This window comes from Mirounga leonina, unplaced genomic scaffold (genome assembly GCF_011800145.1).
Source record: "Mirounga leonina isolate KUSES-001 unplaced genomic scaffold, KU_Mleo_1.0 Mir_53, whole genome shotgun sequence".
Lineage (NCBI taxonomy): Eukaryota > Metazoa > Chordata > Mammalia > Carnivora > Phocidae > Mirounga > Mirounga leonina.
In genome coordinates, this window is record NW_023270807.1 from 65,480,067 (window position 1) to 65,491,207 (window position 11,141).

General features: G+C 48.0%; 1 protein-coding gene across 1 annotated transcript; it reads right to left on the minus strand.

Moving 5' to 3' along the window:
• Positions 1–1,517: 1,517 nt before the first annotated feature.
• On the minus strand, positions 1,518–3,007 carry LOC118001284 (60S ribosomal protein L4-like). Its single transcript, XM_034991347.1, is given in 2 exon segments — positions 1,518–2,700; positions 2,703–3,007. Coding segments are annotated over 2 exon segments (1,257 nt in total). The 5' UTR covers positions 2,848–3,007; the 3' UTR covers positions 1,518–1,588.
• Positions 3,008–11,141: the final 8,134 nt, after the last annotated feature.

Here is an 11,141-nt window from a genome sequence, read left to right on the forward strand (position 1 = left end):
GGGACTGCTGTGTATCCCTGCCTTGATTCATGCTCGGGCTCCAACAGTCTTCTCCCCATTGCTCTTATACCCTCAATGCCAATGTCAACACAGTAAGAACAACAAATAATATCTTAGTATCGTTATGAAGATAGAGTGAGCTGGCTGACTCCCTGAACGAGTCTGAGGAGCTCCCCTGCACCCGGGAGCCACATTTTGAGGACTAACACGCTAGGGGATTACAGGCTTTGAGTATCAACTTTGGGACAGGTGGGACCCACTGACGGGCTTGAGGAGAGTGCCTCAGTAGGACACATTGTCCTCTGGGTACTCACAGCATCCTGGCTTCTTATAGCATGAACCACACTGTTCTGCAGAGTGAGGTAGGTGTCTGTCTCCCCAAGAAGACTGAGCACTGGGAACGTAGAGCCAAGCCACCCTCCTCTGCATCTGCCAGCCCAGAGCCCCTCTAGCTGGCCCTCAGTACACGCTGTGGACTGGATGCTCGAGGGTGACTCTGGCAACCATATGACACTGTGGAGGCTCAGCACCAGCAGGAGGCTTGAATCATCCTCTTGCCTTTGAGTGTCTAACCCATTAAAACAATGTTCATTCATTCCCGCTTTCAAAGCCATCCAAGGGAGATTTGAGTGCATCTTCGTTTAACCCCTACTCCCCGACCTGTTGCATGCCTTCTACTACCACCAGGGGTGTGCTACATACAGACCGTAAGCCTTGTCTTTCTGGAGAAAAAAGATTTATCTGAATATAGATTTTGCTTTTATTTATCACATCGAAAAGAATCAGCCAGTGCCAAATCCTAATTTTGTTGGATTAGGTCATTGTAACATTAAATACTGTACTAACAAAGTTGAAAATTCTTACCTATGTATATTTTCACCTTACGTATTTACTTTTGATGGTTTTTTAGCAGGGGAAGGTATACTAGAGGTTGTATTAATGTGCTTTTTTTTTTTTTTTAAACTATTCACTGAACTATGGAGAATTATAGTGTAATTTTCCACTTCCAGATGAATCATAAAGGTCTGGGTTTTTCTGAAAGATATGGATAAAAATTCTGTTAAGTTTGGCATTGCCTCAATAAAGTCTAATGCCTCTGAAAAATCAATTTGAGAGAAGATACCACATGTTGGCAAATCACGTGTGATAAAAGCTTTTATGAATCTTTCTTCCCTGATTATGAAGTCATCTTTAATTCAGTTCAATAAAACATTTAATTTTGTCTGTATCTTCAGAGACAGAAATTTGCAGGTCAGCTTGTTCACAGAAAACATTTAATAAATGGAAATATATGACCTTTCTAATCATCATTTTAGGTTAATTAAGGTCGTATAAAAAATCTGTTTTATCTTTTTCTTATGAAATCTTGGGGATAATAGAATTAAATGTCTCTATACATCTTCTAAGAGTCTTCTGCATTTAAAAAAAATGGCCTATTCAGGAAACTCAAATTACTACCTGCATTAAGGATCTCCATTTTACATGCTTCTGAGGGTGAGTTTATTTATTTATTTTTTTGGCTTTGATCAGGTATTTATTCAAAATTAGCTGTCCAAGATGATTTGACTTTTAGAATAAACATAAGTTTTTAGGCAGCAGGCTTCTCCGCAGTGGGTTTCTTTTCTGCAGGCTTCTTGTCAGCTGCTGGTTTCTTGATATCTGCAGCCTTTTTCCCCACCACAGGTTTCTTCTGCTTCTTCACACCAACAGCCTTCTTTCCTTTCTTCCCTACCACAGGCTTCTTGCCTGGAACCCCCTTCTCATCTGATTTGGCTTCTAAGGCTGCTACCGCCTTATCCATCCGGAGTTTGTGATTCTTGGCCTGGCGAAGAATGGTATTCTGGCGCATGGTCTTTGCACATGGGTTTAGCTTCAACATGATTCTCAGGTTCTTCAGTGGATTCTTCTTCAGGACTCTGCGATGAATCTTCTTGCGTGGTGCTCGGAGGGCTCTTTGGATCTCTGGACTTCTCAAGATTCTGCTAAGGTCTGTATTAAGCATCTTATACCTGGGAAGGTTGTAGTTACTCTTGAGGGAGGCAGCCTTACGCCAAGTGCCATACAGATCATCTAACTTGCAGAAAGCACTTTCAGTCCAAATGCAGAAACGTCCCACATGCCCACCAGGAGCAAGTTTCAAAATGTTCAGTTTGCTTACATTAAGTAAAGTAATTCCAGGGATGTTTCTGAAGGCCTTGATTATACCGTTGTCTTCACTGTAGATGATGCAGGGTCCCCCGCGCTGGATGCGATGACGGTTTCTCATTTTGCCCTTGCCAGCTCTCATTCGCTGAGATGCATAGACCTTTTTGATATCATTCCAGGCTTTTAGTTTCTTAAGAAGCAAAACAGCCTCCTTGGTCCTCTTGTAGCCTTCAACTTCATCTTCAACCACCAAAGGAAGTTCAGGAACTTCCTCAATACGATGACCTTTAGCCATGACCAGCACTGGCAAGGCTGAGGCAGCCTGGGCAGAGCAGATGGCATATCGCTTCTGTGTTGTGTTCACTCTGCGATGCCAATGGCACCGGGTTTTGGTTGGTGCAAACACACGGCCCTCACAACACACATTTCCAAAAGTACCCTGGCCAGAACGGTGAGTCCCTCCGCCTTGAACTCTGGGAATTCAAGCCACAGCTCTGCCAGTACCCCAAGACTCAGCACGGGTTTGATGACCTGCTAATTCACTGACAGCGTATAACTGTTGTTTTTGCGCAAGTTGGTGTGAACAAAGTTCACGATATCAGGTAGAATGGGAGCCTTGAACACAGCAGGCAAAGTAACATTTTTGCCAGATGATTCCCCCTTTTTGGAGTACACAGATATCAATGGACGAGCACGCACCATCACGGGGAGGGGAGAGGGCCACGCTCCGAGTTTATTATTTTTTTAAGCAAAACTTACAAGGTTTGGCAGCCTGGGGCTGCCAAGGGCTCATCTGGATCTGGGTCGGACCTGGCCATCAGTGGAAACGTCCCACACTCACACTTGCCCAGGGGACTTCATGTACTCCAGGGAGCTAGGATCAATCCAGGACTATGGGAAACTATTCTTTAATAGTGGCACTAATCTCCACCTCATGCCCTGGGGTGTGGTATTTTGGATTCATGACCTCAATCCATGGGGAGGGAGCCATCTCAAGGGTTTCCACTTGGCCATGCTTACTTTGAGAATTCTTAACCCGCAGTCAGTCCAAGGATCCAGCGTGGAGATTACTCCAACTGCCAAGTACGTCAGTTCCAATGATATGCTCGACATCAGGGGAGGTGGCCACTGCAGACCCAGGGGGTCCATGGTGAGCTGGACTATAGCCTGGTCTCCATTTATTACCTGGCCTCTGTGAGTGGCCACTCACTCTAACTGGGCGGGGCGGGCAGGGGGGCCATCCAGATGTTTCTATCCCATATTTCAGAGTCCCAGCTTTTCTCAGCCAAGCAGCATAACCAACCTGCCTGGACTGAGCATTTAAGCATTGTGACTGGAGCTCTGTGACTCAACACTTCAGTCCTCAGGATGCTGCTTGGCTGTGTTTGCTCTTCCTCTATAGGAGAAAAAGGCCACTCTTTGGCTACCCAAGAGGTCCTCTGGCTCTCAAGTAACCCATTAGCTGGTTGTTACTGGCCTTCAATTTCTCACTGTCCCTTGCAGAATGTCAGTGCAACCCAGCAGTAACCAGCCATCCCCACTGTCCTTGTAGGCACTCTTCCATCCACATCTTCCAAGGGCTACATCATCACACCTATATGGGCCTTCACTCCTGCCAGGACGTTTTCCCAGGTCACCACCAACAAAATCTTTAGCAATTGTGCCCTGCTCGGGTATGTGGAACACAGTGTCCTCTCTGCCCACCAGGATGTGCATGAATTTATCTTAATGCCTGTTTCCTTGCATTACTCCTGTCTAAGGTTGCCAGATAAAATACAAAACACTCAGGTAAATTTGAATTTCAGATTAACGATGAATTTTTTTTAGTATAACTGTATTCCATGCAATATTTGGGATATACTTATGCTTAAAAATTTATTATCAGTCTAAAACGCAAGTGTGACTGGTGGAATCCTGTATTTTTATTTGCTAGACCTGACACCCGTGCTCCCAGTACCACTTCTGTTAGTTCAGGTTCTCCAAGAAGCAGAACAGATTTATTGGGACGTGTCTATGAAGGATAAAGGAGAGGGACCCAAGGAAGTCTCTGACACTTGTGAAAGGGAGAAGGGATGGAAGGAGGACAGGGGAAGAAGAGTCCCAGACTCTGGCACCGTTCATGGAAGGTTTGGCCAGGCTGCTGGGGAGTCCTCAAGCCAAAATCACCCGTCAGAGGGGTTCTGTATCACTCCCTAGCTTGCTCTGCATATCTGGGAGCAGCCTGGAGGAATGTGGCCTCAGCAGGATTGCAGTGGTGGGCCCAGAGGGGCGGTGGCTGAGGCTGTCAATCAACTATGCTCCCCGTGGCAGGAGATCTGAAGAACATCAGATTGGTCACTCTGTCAATTCGGGTCCTTCAGGCAGCAGAGGCCAAGTTAAGAATGTAAGAGGTTTATTTGGGGCAAGCCTGTGAAAGACTGAAGGAGACAAAGCAAGACTGGGCAGTGAAAGCCTTCAGATCTCAACATTAGTCTGACCTCCATGTGAGGAAAGGGGGAAGGAAGCAGAATTTGGCAGATACCTCCCAGTGTGACGCAGGTACGACAAAGTCCCATCCAACTTGACAGGGAGCTCTAAGGGAAGATTGCCCAGTAAAGAAGCCCCATGTTGAAAAGAGATGACTAGACCTTAGTACTGTCACCTGCCCAGTCATGGGCTGGGGGCTGTGTGCAAAGAGCACAGTCTCAGCTCCAACATTATCAACTGCAGCTCGGGGTTGCCAGCCAACTGCACTCCTCACAGCTGGATGGCAGATTCTTGAAGGTAGATCTGAATGGTGTACCCACATGGTCAGCACTAAACGGAGTTCTGCACCATTTATTAAGTCCCGTGACTGTATCCAGGCAGGGAGTAAGACCTAGTAACATCCCTGTCCTCAGGAGCTTATGGTTTAGTTGAGCAGGGAAGAAAACCAGGAGGAAATAACTCTAATACAATGTAGAAAGTTAGGGGTGCTGGCATGCTATAATTTCAGGGTATAAAATTGGCCCTGGCTCAGTCATTAGGTTGCTGATGACTTTTGAAAGGTGTGATTACTGCTCTGAGACTGTGTACCTAGAATAGGATTTAGAGTCAGAGATCCTGGGTTCAAATCCCTGGTCCTGCACTTAGTGAACAAGGACTTTGAGCGATGTTCAACCTCTGTGGGCCTTGTTTTCTGTTTCTATTACACGGCATAGGATGACTTTTAGAATAGTATGAACCTCATTGGGTTTGCCATAAGGATTACACGAGACATTTCATTCAAAGGGTTTAGAAGAATTTCTGGTTTGTAACAAGCACTTTAAATGCTAGTATTATTACTAGGAAACTCAAGGCCATCGAGATTCTACAGCTGGGGAATACTTTGCTGAAAGTTTGAGAGGTCTACAAAGATGAGGCAATCCTCTATAGCTCAGAACCTAGTTCCACTCTGATTTAAAGATGAGAAATACAATGGGAGGTGGTGAGAGGTGAAGCAGCTGATCTTCTGACAATAGTATTAACACACAAGGTGCTGAGGAGGGGGTCCTGACTCAGACACATAGCCCTTGGGTGTCACTAAACGTCTGCCAACTGGCAGCGCTCTAGTGTAGCAAGGGGACATATATCCAAGAAAAGCAGGGCCTAGAATGGTTCTTTCATCCATGCAAGAGTCCCAGGCTCCTTTCTGGATTGGAAAATGTTTGCTAAAGGAAGCGTACAGAACTGCCAAGACTGGGATTTTGGACAAATGTTATGGGTTAAGAAGGGTAGCCTGAACTGGATGGGAGGGCAACGTGCCCTTGGAGGGAGGGCATGGTGGGTTGGCTTTGTCCATCTGCATACAGCAAAGTGGAGCATGTTTACTCACTCCAGTTCCAGGGTGGCAAATTCTCACTAGGAAAATCATCAGAGGAAGATTATACACATGCTGGGGGCACAGAGTGCATGAGCAGTGAGGTCTGGTGGGGAAGCAGACGGGGAGCACATAACGGCAAGAGAAGTCTTCATTGGGAGATGTAGTACAGAGAAGGAAGGCTGAGATTGAGAGTGAGAGAAAAGTCTTAAAAGGATTGTCAAGAAATGAGTTTGAGGGCACCTGGGTGGCTCAGTTGGTTAAGCGACTGCCTTCAGCTCAGGTCATGATCCCAGGGTCCTGGGATCGAGTCCCGCATCGGGCTCCCTGCTCTGCAGGGAGCCTGCTTCTCCCTCTCCCACCACCCCCCCCGCTTGTGTTCCCTCTCTCGCTGTGTCTCTCTCTGTCAAATAAATAAATAAAATCTTTAAAAAAAAAAAAGAAATGAGTTTGAGAAGGAATTTCACTAGGCTGTGTGTTTGTATATGTATTTTTTTATATAAACATATTTTACAAAATATATATCTGGACTACTTTTTGTAATGTGACATCACAGAGGGGTGCCTGGGTGGCTCAGTCAGTTAAGCATCTGCCTTCGGCTCAGGTCATGATCCCAGGGTCCTGGGATCGAGCCCCACATTGGGCTCCTTGCTTAGCGGGGAGTCTGCTTCTCCCTCTGCCACTCCCCCTGCTTGTGCTCTCTCTCTCTGACAAATAAATAAATAAAATCTTTTAAAAAAACATGACATCACCCTGAGACTGGTCTCCAAGTTGTATCTGGGTTACACACATGTGCCCCAAAGCTGGCACCGTGACGGGGCGGATGCCTGGGGTTAGAACCTGAGGACAGCTGCTGTTTCCACGGTGCCGGGGGTGGGGGGAGGCGGCGGCGGCAGCCCTGCCTCTCTGTAGACTCGTTGCACAGTTGGGACCATCCCCCTTGGCCACAGCGCTATGAAGCACAGCTGAGACTGCCTCTCTGACCAGACACGTAGCACCTTCCAGAACCACAAGAATTCAGGGCAATGATCCCAAGTTCAGAGCAAATGACCCCAAGACTGTCCCTCAGCTTAAAGCATGCAGATCAGGATGGGGCAGGGTGTTTTCCGGTCTTTGGGATGCAGTCCACCCCTCAGGCCCTCTCCACCAAGAGCTGCTCTATAGAGGGGAACAGTGGGATAAGCCCTTAACCTCAGCAAACATCAGGATTCCAACTCCTGGGGATGACATATGCTTATGAAAGAAGGGGGGCTTCTCTTTATTGGGGGTGAAGGCAGGGCAAGCCAGGAACTGAGTAACTGGAGGAGCCCAACAGGACCGAGTCGTTTCCTACGGCAGGCTGAGCTTAGAGTCGCATAAGCCAGGGACAGGAGCAGAACGCCACACCAGGGGATGCTTTCCTTAACACTTCAAAGAGACCGTTTCGTTTTCATTTTAAAAAGTCATTCTGTTAAGGTTGTGGATAAGCTCATCTGGCACCCAGAAAAACCCTGTATGTGAAAATCCTTAGCTCATTTAAAAATGATGTGATGAGCCCTGGGGGTTATAGGCAACTGATGAGTCACTGAACTCTGCCTCTGAAACTAATGATGGACTATATGTTGGCTAATTGAATTTAAATTTAAAAAAAATAAAAAAAAATAAAAATTATATATTGTGGGTTCCCTTTTTAGCAACAGGAATCTGATTGAATGGGAGGGTCTACCTCCAGTTCAACGGACATTTTTTTGTGTACTTAGGGGGTGCCAGGCGTGTGCCAACGGGCAGATCTCAGATCACAGTTTGAGGCCCAGCGCCGACTGGAAAGTGCTCGTCGTTAAAGGAGCCAGAGCATCCTGGTCTGTCTGATATACAACTCCGGGTTCTGAAGAGAGTGGCTCTTGGTTGCCCTGGTTTTCTGACGCTCCCCTTTAGTACATGTCATCGCCGTGGGTTTTGAATGAAAGCGGTTTATGAGGCAGTTACTGTGCGTGCTAATGCACTGAGGTGAGTTTCAAATTTAAAAATGCCTACATATTTGAAATAAATAAACATGAGAAGGCTTTCTGACTGCGACTTCGGGAGCCACCAATGTCAGCTATTTCTTTCTTTGGGAAATACGTTATGAAATGGCATGTGGAACTCGCCGTGGGGCAGATATTTGCTGTAGAGAAATCTCCAGGAGGGCTTCCTTCCTCTGATGGAAAACAGTGTTCGCTGGGGCCCATGTGGAATGGAGAGTTCCACCTGGCCTCACGGGGTGGGGATAACACTGCAGGAAGGTGGGGCCATGGTGCCCAGGTCTGGCTGATGGGAGCCCCAGTACCTGGGAGGGAGCCCAACTAGACAAACCTGGAGCCCTGAATAACTCCTCAGCCTTTGTAGTGAGCCACAAATCTCCACTTCCAGACACGCTTCCAGAGATGAGCACTCCTGGGGGCTTCTGAGGCTAACGTTTCTGGGCATTGACCCTTCCCATCGCCCACTACATAGCCACCAGCCTTCTATGTGACTCTTCCTGTCTTAAGAGGTCCCCACCCTCCTCCAACTGAGGTCCCCAAAGACTATGAGCAGATGGCTGCTTAGCTAAATGAATGCATCCATTTTACTCTTTGGCTTAAGCACACCTCCAGCTAATTCATTCACCAAACTTTTTTTTTTTTGGTGCATCTTGCTTAGCGGGGAATCTGCTTCTCCCTCTGCCACTCCCCCTGCTTGTGCTCTCTCTCTCTGACAAATAGTGCTAGACTCAGTGCAAGCATAGAGAGACTATAGAATTAGGGATCAGGTCTCCCCAAGTGTGTCTGCCAGTTACCAAAAGAAAAATGCAGCTCAGTAGAACCATTACAGGATTAGACCTGAGCACCTGCTAGGTGCAAGGCCGTTTGCTAGAGACTGGGAATACAGTGGCATGCAAAACATTCCTTTCCTCGGGGAGTCTATGGTTTGATAGGGAAGACAGGCGAGGAAGGGGTACTTTGGCTGCATAATGGCAAACATGGTGATATCTGGTGAGTACAGGGCATCAGGGGAGAGCATGCGGGAGGGCACCCGGGCCGGCGGGATTTTGCTGGTTAGGTAGAGATTAATACGTCAAACAAGGCTTCGTGTGGACACATTATCCATTTGTGCAGGAATCCCTTCACAAACGTGCTAACGGGTTGTCCTCGGTGCATATAACTCATTTGACGACCACTGAGCGTTGGCACAGCAGGGCCATGCCGTCAGACGGCAGGCGAGCTGGGCCGATCAGACCCAGGTGACGTGGAGCGGGTACCATGGCGGCCAAGGTAAGAGGCGAGGCATGGAACACCGCGGAGCCCCCTGCACAGACAGGACCCCTCCTATGGGACCGGGGGAGAACGTGGCCCCAGAGCACCTGAGGGGCGGCCCAGGCGGCAGTCACTCTGTCCAAACACCCAAACGGCCCAGACAGTGACCGTAGAGTCAGACAATCACTGTGCTGTGCCGTGGTCAGGTTTGTGGGGCAAAGGCTGTCGGCTGGTTTTGCACGGGTTGTCGCCTTTCAACGGCTGCCCATAGATCGCCAAAGAATCTGGTGTTAGAAAGAACGTTGTGATCACAAAAGCATCAGCTGAGAACTGCCGCATTATAGCCGGGACCACAGAGAGGCAAAGGTGTCACCTTTTCTGCTTCCAACAGCACGAACAACAAGCTCCCCTGTCTGAGCCCACTGCCAGCCTCTTCCCGGCCTGGAGAGGGTAACCGCGCCCCCAGTCGAAGGGTTTAGGCCAACTTTCCCCTTTGCCGTACATGACAAAGCAATTTCTCCGCACATTTTCTTGAAAAGTTGTTTTCATTATGAGACTTTGACTTTCCTCCCATTTTCTGAAGAAAGGGCAGAGGAGATGGTAGCAGAGTCTCTGTCACTGCCGGCAACAGATTATCCACAACATTGTTCAAGGCAGGAGCCCTGCACGGACACCACCAGTGGTTGTGTACGTCCTGCAGGTTGGCCGCCTGAGGAGGGGACAGGTGACTCCTTGCCAGCAGGGGTGACATATGTTCCTACCCTTTCTGTCCTCAGCTGCGGGATTTAGTGGTCACTTCACAGGCTGCAGGGCTTGAAGACTCCACTCTTGGGGGACGCAGACATTGAATTTGAGAAAGCACCGCTCACCCCTAAGCCCGGCCAAATGCCCCCCAGAGCGGGCTTCCTCAGCAGCTCACACAGACGGTCTGGTCTGAAATGAGGCGCTGCCAGAGTGACCCTTGGGGTGCTGCAAGGCCGGTGAGTGGAATGGCTCCAGGCAGTTTAGAGCCATAAAGGGCCTGAGGAAGCAGCATTTCCCTCTCAGATGCTCTTAAAGGACTACTTATGAATCTCTACCATCAAGTCCAAGTTTATATTAATTCACTCTCCTCAAGTCAACCCTGCTTAGCAAAGGCAACTCCGCAGAAGGGCTATGCCCTGCATGAGGTTGTCTCTGCAGAGGAAGGGCAGACAGGTTCAAGTTCAGGTGTGTTGTGAGGGTTTTTGTGTATGTTCTCACTTTAATTCTCACAGGTCTCTGGGATCCTTGTTATTTTCCTTGTGGTGGGAGAGTATCTGGAGAGATACCCCTGATGGTTCCCACCAGGCCATTTAAGAACAGCAGCCATTGACTGCAAAGGAAACAAGAGGAGCATTTTTTTTTTCTTTTTAGATTTTATTTATTTGAAAAAGAAAAAACCACCATATAGATTTTATTTATTTATTTGACACAGAGACAGAGAGAGAGCACAAGCAGAGGGAGAAGCAGGCAGACTCCCCACTGAGCAAGGAGCCCGATGCAGGACTCAGTCCCAGGACCCCGGGATAATGACCTGAGCTAAAGGCAGACACTTAACCGACTGAACCATCCAGGTTCCCCAAGAGGAGCATTTCTATCTTGGTTTCCACAAGCCAGTGACGGGGAAGAAAGAGAGGACTATTAGAATCACCAAAATGTTCAAGGATTAAAAAATAAAAGAGGAGTCCTCTTTTGCACCCATCCCCCCACCCACCCACACTAGGAAAAGATGATGGGGAAACCAGAATAAAACTTGGAGAGTCCTGGAGGGGCTGTGGCAGGTTACAGTTTCCAAAGATGGTCACAACAATGTCCCTCATCCCACATGGTCTCTGTACAATGGGACTGTGGCAGGCTTCTCAAAAGGGGGGTCTGTGCCCCTCTCCTTGAGTCCGGGCAGGCTGGAG